This window comes from Heptranchias perlo, chromosome 34 (assembly GCF_035084215.1).
Source record: "Heptranchias perlo isolate sHepPer1 chromosome 34, sHepPer1.hap1, whole genome shotgun sequence".
Lineage (NCBI taxonomy): Eukaryota > Metazoa > Chordata > Chondrichthyes > Hexanchiformes > Hexanchidae > Heptranchias > Heptranchias perlo.
This window is the reverse complement of record NC_090358.1, coordinates 17,837,806-17,850,431: the sequence shown is the minus strand read 5'-3', so window position 1 is coordinate 17,850,431 and position 12,626 is coordinate 17,837,806. Positions and strand designations below refer to the sequence as shown.

The window sequence follows — 12,626 nt, the reverse complement described above, 5'->3', positions numbered from 1 at the left end:
TCCTGCCAAGACAAATAACATCATATACAGCAAACAAAACATACCTATCAAAACACCATGGAGGGAAAGGTTGCTGTGTCTGGTGTGCTCTACTTAGCGACAAACAGTGAGCATGTCGTCCTATCTGACACTGGTCCACCCGATAACAGAAATATGTGTAGCTTTTAAGGTGAATAAAATCCTTCCTTTTCGTTGACCATATTCTTTTTGTGAGATTGTCCAGCACTTACTTTGGATAATAGACAAGGGGGCATATGTTGAATTTCCCCCTCCTGCAGCACGAATTGGGCTGATCCTGTGCCAGAATAGGTAGGCCCGATTTGAATTAGACTGGTGAGTTGCAGACGCCTGCTATTCATCCCCAGGTAGCTCACCAGCAAAGCGGGCATCAATTCAGGCCACTGTGACACCGGCAGAGGCCCTCGGGTAGGTACTGGAAGAGGAGGTGGGGTGAGATGATCGAGACAGGGCCGAGCAGGACTGCTGTGGAGCCAGGACGAGCACTCCTGCTCCTCCCGGCTCTACATTCAGGTAAGTATTTTTTTACAACACTTACCTTTTTAGTGGCGGCCTCCAGTGGCCCCTTTAAAGTCTGCAGGTCAGGCCACACATAGATTTGGTTACCCTTAAGGCAGCCGGACAGGCATTGGCTGCATTCAAGGTGGCCCAGTTTCAGGAAGGCATCCTAAGACAGGCATTCAGACCCCTATTTGCATATGGAAAGGACCTAACACCTGTTTCAGCCGCAGGCCCTGGGATGCCTATACTAGATCCTTTACCAATATGGCAGGCAGCGCATTTCCGGTGCGGAATGTGCACGAGCACGCCGTCCACGATTTTGGACGTTAAAACAGGCGCCATTGAATTTCTAGGGCTCCATGTCAGACATGGCAGCAGTCATAGTAATGCCCCCATTTTGTTTAGTCCCGTGGTCAGTGGGATGGTCGTTTCAGTCAGTTGTTTATCCAGCTCATGTGCATGTTAGACATGGAGGTAGTCATCTCCAAGGTATGGGTATTGGAGTGAGGCATAAGGGTATCTGAGACCTTCTGCCCAACGTCTCTTCCACCACATTGGGAATGGCAACCATTATATTCCTCTATCCCCAGTTTGAAGTTTGACTCACTGTTTTTATTGTCACTCACACTGAGGACAGCACACTTTGTTACAGATGTAAATACATTTTTTAAAAAGCATTAGCTGAAAGAAGTTCTCCTTGAATAAATTTACCTACAATTAAGTGTGACAGAGCAGCATGACATGATGAACAGGATATATGTGCACTTGTACTGTTTATTATACAGCACACTGTTATAGATGCAAATAATTTTTTTAGAACCGAAAGCCAGTCATTGACCTGATACCTGAAATTTAAGAGCAATCTACTTATCTCTAATTGATCTCAACTATGATGTTCAACAATTACAAGGTGCTACTGTTGGCTAACCCCACAGTAAGTACATGAGCAGAGGAAGAAACAGGCCAGATTAGGAGTTAAGTATCACAAGCATACTCAAAACCCAGTCTGCCAGTGAGCAATGTCACACGAGGTTTAGTAGTATTTTTAATTATTTCACATTTGCTCGTTTGTCACAAAATACAAAGACCTTTTTGAATGCCGTGCCATATCAGGTGAAAATAATTCCCACTTTCTAAAAACAAATTATTGCTGAGGTACAAGAAGAAAATACACTGCAGTTATCAGACCATGAACGTTAACCATTGCTGCAAGGTAACAGAAGTAACTTCAAATGTGTACAAGTGAGTATAACACTCAACTTTCTGGATTACATATACACTTAATTAATACTGCAATTCTCAGCACAAGAATGTACCATTACATCTCTAAGCTAGAGACTGTTTTATTCATTTAATTAATTTACGATGTTAAAAAGAAAGGTAGATTTGCAGACGCCCATGATGTGTTGTTTTCAGCAATAAATGTGAGCCAAATCACCCAGGGAAAAGAATATGATTTGCTTTCATCTGTCAGTTTCAACATAATAAATTTAAAGAACTTGGAAGAAATAACCACCTAGTGTGCGGTTTATTAATCCTGAATTTTGTTACTGTAGAGTCCGATGACGCTGGCAAGCTCCACACCCAGATTTACGGCAATGAATTATCATGCTTGCTGTCAGCCCACCTGTCTCCCACCCTCCTGCATCTATCCCAGTTTCCCTTTGAGAAATTTCAGACATGAGAGCAGCGGTGATAAAGCACGGCTACCATTATCCTATCTTTCTTGTGATCCCCTGTTCTAAATGGTTTCAACACAATCTGCCTTGTACATTGTCTTTTGTTTTGCATTGTTCAAAAATGGAGCAAATTGGGGATTTTATTTTTAAAAGCCTCCCCACTATTTTTCAGTCCTTTTCTGAGGAGCAACATGCAAAGTGGATGTCATTGCATATGCGTGAACATCGATGCCCAGTCCGTGGTGAGGTAACTGACCTCAGCCAGGGAGCTACAATTGGCCACAGTACCTCTGGGGTAGGGAGGGAAAATTTAGCCAGGGTCCCTGCTCCAGTTTGCTTTCCACTGACTTCTGCTGGAAAGTGCTTTTCCGTGGCAAATGAGCGATAACAGGATCAGGCTTGACTGTGATGACCTGTTAGTGGCCCGCTGGTCCTCATTTGGAGAGGTACTGAAGGACTGCTGGCATCGATAGACCTGTCAGCACCCGCAGGACTGGAGTGGAAAGGAGAGAGAATTGGAAGATTAAAAAAAAACTGCTTGAGTGCTCAGAAGTAGAAGATGATGAGGCAGGAATACGATATCTAATCTGTTACATCTACTGTTGCTGCTGTGATTTTTCTCCTTTCTGTTGGTGAAACAACCCCACCGAGTTTCATCAAAGGTACAAAAGACGGTGATGCATCCTAAATATAGCTTTGAGCACAAATGGAATATTACAAAAATGTGGAAATATCTGAATCTTCATAACTATCCCAGTCAACAGTTAAGAAGGATAAAGCATTGTACATTTATTAAATATAAGGGTAAACTTCAGACCTCAGGCCCTCCCAGTCAGATGCCGCACTGTAGGGGAATGTGGGTTGATAAATCAAAACTGCAGTTTTGTAGCTGTTTCTGACCCGTGCTCCCTTTAAGTGCAGCTCACTGCTGAGAGCACAAGAGTGCTGAATTTACCCATTAGTCCCTTATGCATATACTTAAAGTATGTTTTAAAATAATACCTACAAGAAATTATGAGTGAAGAAAAATGCGATTAAAAAATTGTTAATCATTTCCATGTATTAATAAATGACAACACTTAGATCGAATTATTCAAACAGTAATTATACTTCAATGAAATCTATATGTTGCTATTTTGATTGGTATTTAATCCTTTAAGTACTGAAGGATGATTACAAAATGCAAAATCTACACTTTTTCCTGCCATGTGCTGCTAATCATGAAAGCAAAATTGCTGTAAATTGTCTACTTATTGTGCTGTTATCATTCGCAACTTTCAATCTCACAATACAAAATTACAATTTTGATAACTTACAAGGTTTTGACTTTTTTTGTGTGGAGCACAAATATACTGCACCAAGCAACGTTCTATTATTAAGAATTGTAAGTAAACGTTTTTATTTCCAATGTCAGCTTTGAACTCAAAGCCAAAAGGTGCAACGCTCCTGACCTCTTTCAATGGTTTTTCCACTTCTTATGTTCTTTTCTCGTAAATCCCGAGTGCTGCTGCCATTCTCCCCAAGTGCTGAGTGTGACCTTAGCTTTGTTTCCACTGAATGGCCTGGTGTTATGTTTCTTTGCAAAGACATAGTAACACAAAAATCTTTTTTTTAACCACAGATATGTTTTTGTTTTGATTGATTGACTTGTTATTACTGCATACTAGATGCTGACAGATCCAAAGACAAATCAGCAAATTTTACATTACTGAAAACGTATACCTGTAGGCAGAACTGTGGCATATCACAGTAATGGGTCTATGCTATGGAATGATCAGACACTGGTGGTTCAGATTCCCCTTCCACCTTCTGTATTCTGCATTTTAGTTCTGGGAAGCACCAATTGAAAGGAGATTACTTTCTCCACAAATCAAAGAAAATTGGCTAGAAAGCTCATGACCAGATCACTCTTCCACATCATCTAGCAACTGACTGGGAGGCTTGGGAGAAGGGAGCCCTCTCAGCTGCAATCAGTGTATCGCTGACGAGGCCAAGGAGGACTGGGAAAGTAATGGAGAGAGTTAGTACCGAGCAAAAAAAAAAAGGATATTTAGTACTCTTGTGAGAAAGTATATGAGACTGCTGGAGGGGAGTGGGGGAGGAGCGTTAATCTATTGTATTGGGCAGAGCAAGCTGCACATTTCCAGAAAATTCCTGTAACAAAATGAGTCCAAAGGAAATTGTTTGTGTGAGATTGTTTGCAGTCTATTATTTTAAAAGTATATTTCCTATTTTTATGAAGTCAAGAGTTTAATTGACACGGTGAAATATGTTTGAATTTCAGGTTCCCCCAAGAACTTCACATGGGAAAAATAAGTGCCGAGGTTACGTGGCAGCTGTTCACCCAGGACATGAAGTACGCTCTTGAAGGTAATTTATGTCAATCCTGACACTTTCTTAAAAACTGAAACCTACTAAATTAGCTCCCTGTAATACAATACATGTCTGGAGGCACCAAGTTAGTTAAATATAAATATCTTGTTGCACTCTTTAGACACACAGTCCACAGCAATTATTCAGTGACCTTAATAAAGATTTAATATTAAAGTCCGAATTGAATGATCGGCTAATTAGACCTCCCTGTTCGCGATTATGGAGTGCCCTTTTATAGAAGAGGAGTCATTTGTCTTTATTACTCCTGCATAATTTCAAATGGCTATGTAGTGACCAGTGAGAGCCACAGATTTAAAACCCCACTTCTTAAACAGAACACATTAATGATGGAAACTGACGCAAATAGATACCTGGATCAATCGCAGAGCAGTAATTTAAGAGAGTTTTTTAGACAATGATATAAACTGTACGGATATGACTGGAGTAGTATAATTGTCACAAAAAACTTCAATATGAGAATATTGACTTGCAATCACCCTGAGTAGCTTCTACATTTAACATTCATGTGGTAAATGATAAATTGGAGCCAGGACACTATTATATAATGACAAGCGTGTTGTGTCGTGTAATATAAAATGTATTTCAATATAGTTGGCCTCCTGAAGCAAAAGATCTCCCTTCCTGTGGCTGTGTCCCTGCTTTCACACATTAATTCTTCTTATGTCTCTCTCTTTGTCTTTCCATTGCTATTTTTCTCTCTTTCTCTATGTGGTGTTTGTATCTCTCTATTTGCCAATTATAGGACCAATTATAACTCGGTCTGTCTGGCAGAAACAGAGCATAATGACCCTAAAATAGCTGTGCTGCACGTACCGCTCCATTGTTAAAATTGGATAGCCAGGTGGTGAAGGATAGAATACTAGAGCCTGGTCTTTAGTTGCTTCCAAGCCTTTATTCACATAGATTCTCCTTACATATACCACACCCTAGCTAAGCTCTCCTATAAAAAGGATACAAGAGTGTCCCCAATTGATAACCCACCACCTGAATGCAATTAATACTAATTGATATAAATCATACAATTAACATCCATACCCACTCCGACCCACTGCCATTTTCCCCCGGGCCTCCTGCAGGGTGTGCCAGGCACCTGTCTGAATTAGACGGGAGCCTCAATACTACATGCAAATCAGCATCCTGTGATGTAAATAGGACAATCTTGAGCGGCAACTGGGCAGAGCATATACCATGCGCGCTCCACCCAGTTGTACCAGGCAGTGAAGCAGAAAAGGCAAAAAAAGGATAAGTACAGAATAACTTTTATGGGAAGGAGGAGCAGCAATACTTAGGCTGCCTGTCATCCCAGGCTCCCCCTTCTGCCTCCATGATTGGTTCTTATCCCCCCCCCCCCACTTTCCTGGACCTACATACCTGCCAGCCAACTCAGTATCCAGGCTGTCTGATATTGCAGCGGCTCGGAGACTGCGAGCTACAGCAGGTAATCTGTTTGGGGCATGCAACTCACCGACAGCGTGGAAATGAGGCCCGGACTTTGAAATGGCTCTGGCCTCCCGCCAGCAGGAATGGGTTCCCACTGTCCACTGCCTTCCCATTCCATGCCAGGAGTTAAAATATCCTCCATTTCTCGTCGTTTCTGTCTTAGTTTTTCTGTAAGTCTCTGCTATCTGTCTCTTTTCTGTATGCCCACACATCCCCGTTTGTGTCTCTCACAGATATACTTTTAGTGGTGAACTAAATTTCCATTTCTTACCTTTTGTAAGGCTTATAGTTCACTGCAAAATGGGAGGCAACATGGACTGGGTTGGAGGTGGATACTGGCATTGGGGGAACCAGTGGGGAGGGGGGACGAAAGGCGATGATTGACTGTAGGGTCTGCAGCCAGGAAGAAGCAAGAGGTGAAGGTGGTACATGGGGGAGAGAGGGCAGAGGTTGACCGTAGACTGAGATGTGGAGACTCGACAGCATGAGGACTGGGAAGCACTAAGGTCCGGGAACACTCGGGGAGAATGGTGTCTGGAGACTGCGAGGGCTTGGGTAGATAGCTGGGCCCTGCAAGCACTCAGACATTGGGGATGGGGCTGAAGCATGAAAATTCTCACGGAGGGATGTGAGGCACGGGAGTGCTGGGAGGACGTAATCCAGAAGCCTGCACTAATAATCCCGAGAATGTGAGTTCAAATCACCACCAAGGCAGTTTGAAAATTTGAATTCAGTTGAACAAAAAAATATGGAAATAAAAAACTGGAATCGGTACAAAAAAATGACCATGAAGCTGTCGAATTATTGTAAAAATACAACTATTTCACTAATGTCCTTTTGGGAAGGAAACCTGCCATCCTTACCTGGTCTGGCCTACATATGTCTGCAGTCCCACACCAGCATAGTTGACTTATAACTGCCGTGTGAAGTCGGCTAGCAAGCCACTCAGTTGTATCAAACTGCTGAGGTGGAATATTGGACAGTGAGGGGGAAAATGGGAACTTAAGAATTGAGGGCTGTGGGAGCACTGGGGAGTGGGGAGTTCAGGCTGGGAGACACTGAGGAGTAAGAAAGAAGTATCTTTAAAGATATGATGCTGTGGAAACACAACAGACACAAGACTTTTAATTATATCGATTGATGTACTGTGACCTTCATGAGGTGGTTTATTCAATCGTGCATTTATTTTGTCAACAGCAGTTCTTAGTGCAGATGCCTGCAACCAGCGCAGTCCGTGATATTTGTTGCTTGATGTCATAAACAGTGAAATATTAGCAATTATGAAGAAATCATTGAATATTTGAAAAATAAATTATGGTTGATGAGCAGGAAATAATATGGCCAGTATATTTTATAAACTGTTAATAAGCAGGAGGAAGGTAGCTATCAATGATACAAATGTATACAGTACAAGTGAAACAAATATGTATAGATCTGTCTATATGGAGTAATATATTCTAGGGTTTTGATGATATCAAACTGCTGGAGTGAAGTCTAATTAGGTTTCAGTCATAATCTGAACCCTGAGGTTATATATATATATCCCATAGCTGTCAGTCCAAGTGGGGTTAGAGGGCAGGGGATGGTAGACAAGGGCATGTGGAGATAATTCAATCCCCATTTAAAATTCATATATTCTGTACATATTTTTGCATTTCCTTTATAAATTCTAATGGAAACTGCCCATGTAAAACTCATCACTCTGTATTTACACCTTCCTGCCACCGATGGCACTACAGCACCTCCACTGGGTGAGGGTGTAATTGTAGCCTGACAAGTTTTATGTAGGTATTATAAATATGGGCATAAGAATTTATAATGCAGAAGTTGACAGGGACGCACGCACAAGATTTCATATATCGATTGATATATATCTATGTATATCTTTCCGTACATATATCGAGAGGGCTGAATTTATGAACATCAAAATAAAAGATGGCTATGCTAAAGAAGACCTCAAAAGTGCACCTCCTACTGTACCAGAGGCAACATTTCACCTGCGTGTAACCTCACCGTTAATGTTTAATTCTTGTAATCAAGCACATCCAAAAGTTATTTATAGCACAAACACATTGAGGTAAACTAAAGGGTAATTGTCTCTCTGTAGTTTAGCAGCTGTTTGTTAACCCCTGGCACCTCCCCAATGGTGAGAAGAAACCATCAAGAAATTATGCCTTTTTTATACTTTTCATTAAATATAACAGTTTGTTGCTTGAAGTGCAATGGATGCATCTCAAAACCTATATATTGTTGTTCACAGTAGTCCATGATGAGGAGTGTGGTTTACGATGTTTACCACAGTCCCTAAATATATCATATGACTGACTCAATGTAAAAATATGACATGCTTTTCTTATTCTGAAAGATACAGGCCTCACATATATAATATTTACCCACCACTTTACGGATATCATTTAAGATGCAAAAAGCTTTGTTCTTCCCTCTCCAAAATGTCTTATTCTCATTTATTTATATTATATAAAATATTTTTTGCTCTACTTCTTCTAGTACATTTACATTATTTGCCTAAGAAGCAACCATTTTATTTGTTCTTCCTTCCTCAAAACCTCCCTTCTTTTTCTCAGTTATTTATTGGATTATGAAAAGGTATTTTTTTCTTCCACTTAATTCTCATGGTGGATTTATAGTTCTTGCTGAGGTTGTCATTAGTATTCCACATTCCCACTGTGGAATCTCCAAACGATTAGCACCTCAGCATGTCGTCATTCACCATAAGTCCAATTTGAATGACTGACTCAGGTCACTGTACCAAAAGTTAGTATCAAATACCTCATAAACATCCCCATCTGACCTTGGTGCAAATATCAGTTTATTACCTGCACCCATCCCCCCAGCAACACAAAAAAAACTGCCCCTGCTCCATTAATGGCTTAAACTGCATTAAACGCTGGAAAATTAAATTTTATAATTGATAGTTTTCCTCTGCCATTTGCACCTTGCAATTGCTGTTAGGCTATTAAAAGATGCTCACAGTGGGGATAGAAAGGACTCTCAGGGCAGAGATACTAAATGAGCACTTTGCATCGTTCTTTACTCTTGAAGATTATGCTCAACTGACAGCATTAAATGCTGTGTTAACAGTAAAATTGTTAATATTAAAATAGATAAGGATATCATCCTAGAGTAAGGAATGTTAAAATAGATTGGGCTGCCAACCCCGATGATATCCACCCGAGGGTCCTTAAAGAAATAGGTCAGTGGCAATGCGATCCCCTTGTTTATATCTTTAATAGCTCACTCGAGTCGGAAACTGTTTCCTCAGACTGAAAGGATGCTAACATCGTTCCAATTTTTAAGAAGAGTGATAAGGCAAAACCGGCTAACTAAAGGCCAATTAGCTTGACTTCAGTAATAGGTAAGATGCTTGAAGGTATCATTAGCAATGCCCTGTATGACCAGTTAGATAGAGAAGGCTTTATCAGGGATACCGAACACTGCTTCCAGAAAAGAAGGTCATGTCTTTCAAATTTGATTGAGTTTTTTGAGGAAGTCACCGGGCTAGTGGATGAGGGTAACCTGGCAGATATTGTCTACCTGGACTTTCAGATAGTCTTTGATTAGGTACCTCACAAGAGGCTTCTCTACAAGATAGGATCTTGTGGAATTAACGGTAATTTGCTGAGGTGGATTGAGAATTCGCTGAACGCCCGTAGGAAGAATGTTTTTGTCAATGGATTTGGATATACTTACAGATCAGTTACCAGTGTCCTGCAGGGATTGGTACTAGGACCTTTGCTATTTACTATTTTCATTAATGACCTAGATGTAGGTGTTGGGGGAGGAGATCCGCAAGTTTGTGGAAGATACCAAGTTAGGTGTAAGTGTTAGGACTGTAGAGGATGCTCAACTATTGCAAGCAGATCTCAATGTTTTAGGTGAATGGGCCCGTGTTTGGCAAATGATGTTTAACTTAGAAAAGTGTAGTGTTATCGGCAGGTCTAATGCTAAATATACATATACTCCACAAGGAATAGAATTGAATCCAGTGGTGAAAGAAAAAGATCTGGGTGTTATAGTGCATCACTCTATAAAGGTTCATGACCAAAGCCATGAAGCTATAACTGATGTAAACAGGGTTCTAGGTTGTATGCATGGGACAATTCACTATAAAACAAAGAATACCAGGCCTCGGTTAGAATACTGTGTCCAGTTTTGATATTCTACCATGGTGGTGGATATTGAGGCTTTGGAAAGGGTGCAGAGAAGTTCAAAACACTGTAGCTACTCAGACAGGCTCAAAGAGCTGGGTCTATATGCTTCAGAGAAGCGTAGATTCGGGGTTGATTTGATCAATATTTATAAAATAATGAAGGGACTAGATTGTGTTTACCTGGACCAATTATTTCAACTGTATAAGTTAGGGAGAACCGGGGTCATGCTTACAAATTATGTCAGGGCGGAACTAGGTTGGATGTTCTTTTCCCAACGAATAGTGGACCTGTGGAGCAGGTTGCCAGATCGTATGGTGAAAGCTGATTCGCTGTATTCCTTCAAGAGAGAGCTGGACCTGTTTCAGGCTGGGGCAGAGATCACCTCATGGAAGAGGTAGATTCCCTGTAATATAATTAAGGGTCAATGTGATCTCCTGGATTAGTTTTGATTGCCTAAAGTGTTCAGAGGGATTTTCCAGATTTTTTTCCCTAATTGGCCTGTGCTTTTATCTTGTTTTTCGCCTCTCCTAAGAGATTACATGGCTCTGGGTGGGCAACGAGTGGCTGTATTGTGATGCATAAAGCATCATAATTACATGGGACAGGCTAGATGGACCCGTTAGTCTTTTCCTGTCCGTTATTTCCGTATGTTCGTATGGACAGTTTATTTTTGTAAATAATTGCATTTATGCACACGTTTGTTTGCACTACACTTCCACTAAAAAAAATTGAGGCACTTCCAGCTTTTTAAATTGTGATTTTAAATGCAATTAATGTGCTCCTTTTTGTGGCAGTCAAATGAGGCATGATTTAATTTATCTTGTAAGGTAGATCTGTAGGGCTGCATGGAACATTGGGCTGTCAGTTTGTGTCTGTGTCGGCCAGTGTTCACATATGGCAACATTGCGAACAAGAGGCAGGCCACAATGTAGACAGAATAAGCAATCAAAAGATGGAGAAGAACATAGAGAAGAACTGAATGAGCAACCGGAAAAAGAGAATGAAGATGGAAGACAGTAACACCAAGCCCGCAGAGAGACTAAAATTGGTTTCAAGAACATAAATGGACTTAGGAAGAAAATCAATACAGGTAAATTACAAAAAAAAAGACAAATGAGAGCCACAGAGAGATTGTAAGGGACAGAAACAAAGACAATTATGAGGAAAGTTAGACTACAAAATGGACTTGTGCATAAATGTTTTAAAATAGGTCTGGAATTGACCCTAACCACTGATATAAATCCAAGATATAATATGAATGTAAAGTTTGTTCTATTTGGTTACTTATAGAACTGGTAGAAAGGAACAAAAATTTACATATTGCCTTTTCATGTGCTTTGGATGCTTCAAAGTGCTTCACATTTGATGAATTACTTTAGTATAGTTACTGTTGTTATGTAGGCAACTGCAGCAGCCAATTTGCACACAGCAAGATCCCACAAACAGCAAATGAAACAAATGACCAGTTACTGTGTTTGTTGGGGTTGGGGTTGAGGATGAATGTTGGCCAGGTTGTTAGGAGAACTCCCTACTCTTAGTGGCATGGCATCATTTATGTCTGCTTGATCATGTATATGGGGCCTCGGTTTAATGTAGCATTCGAATGACAGCACTTCTGACAATGTAACACTCCTTCAGCACTGCACTGAAGATTGTGTGCTGAAGTCCTGAAATGGAGCTAAACCAACAGCCTTCAGTTACAAAGGTGGGAACGCTACCAGCTGAGCCAAGCTGTCAACCATATGGGCATGATTTCCCATGATTCTGTGGTCCCAAGCATGAATTTATGGTTGTGACTGGTAGCTCCAAATAATCTGAACCAATGTCAATCCAAAATGACACCTGTGTGTCTTTCTTTACAATCTACCTTAAATATGATTGCTGCTGAGCATCAAAACGATACTTCTACAATGGTAACTGGTCAAGGATGAATAATGTAGGTTATAAGGTTACATAGATGTTGTAAAATGTTTCTAAATTTACCTTTTGTGGGGTGGGGGGGAGAAAGAGACTTTGAAAGATTAAATGGATTAAGTGAAATTCGTTACAGTGCAGATTACACAGGCTTAGAAATTTGGTTGCACGCAAAAATGGGCATGCAGGGAACCAAACCCGCCTGCACATCCTCTCCTCTGTGGAAGAAAACATACTGGCCATCAGGGGCAAGGGGAGAGTCATGGCCGTGGCGAGTGGCAGTGCTGGAGGAGACATCGCTCAGGGTTTCTTCGCACCCTTTTCCTCTTTTTCCCCTCTAACTTCTATCTCTCTCTACACACTCTGCATAACAAACTGCAGCTGCTTTCACCAGCCACTTCCTTCTTTGCTCTCCCTTCACAATAAGGGCTAACCCTTGTCCCTCTCTTTCATTTCATGTGCTGAATATATGGAGGCACCTCTGCCACTTCAGGAAGAGGAGGCCAGC

General features: G+C 41.0%; 1 protein-coding gene across 6 annotated transcripts in view; it reads left to right on the top strand.

The window, feature by feature from the left end:
* The window catches only part of LOC137301857 (protein unc-13 homolog C-like), a 514,180-nt gene that overhangs the window by 366,305 nt on the left and 135,249 nt on the right, over positions 1 to 12,626 (top strand). For all 6 annotated transcript variants that reach the window (XM_067971546.1, XM_067971545.1, XM_067971544.1 and 3 more), the window contains one exon: positions 4,483 to 4,568. In XM_067971546.1, the coding sequence (XP_067827647.1) occupies positions 4,483 to 4,568 (86 nt within the window). The remainder of the gene's footprint in view (positions 1 to 4,482; positions 4,569 to 12,626) is intronic.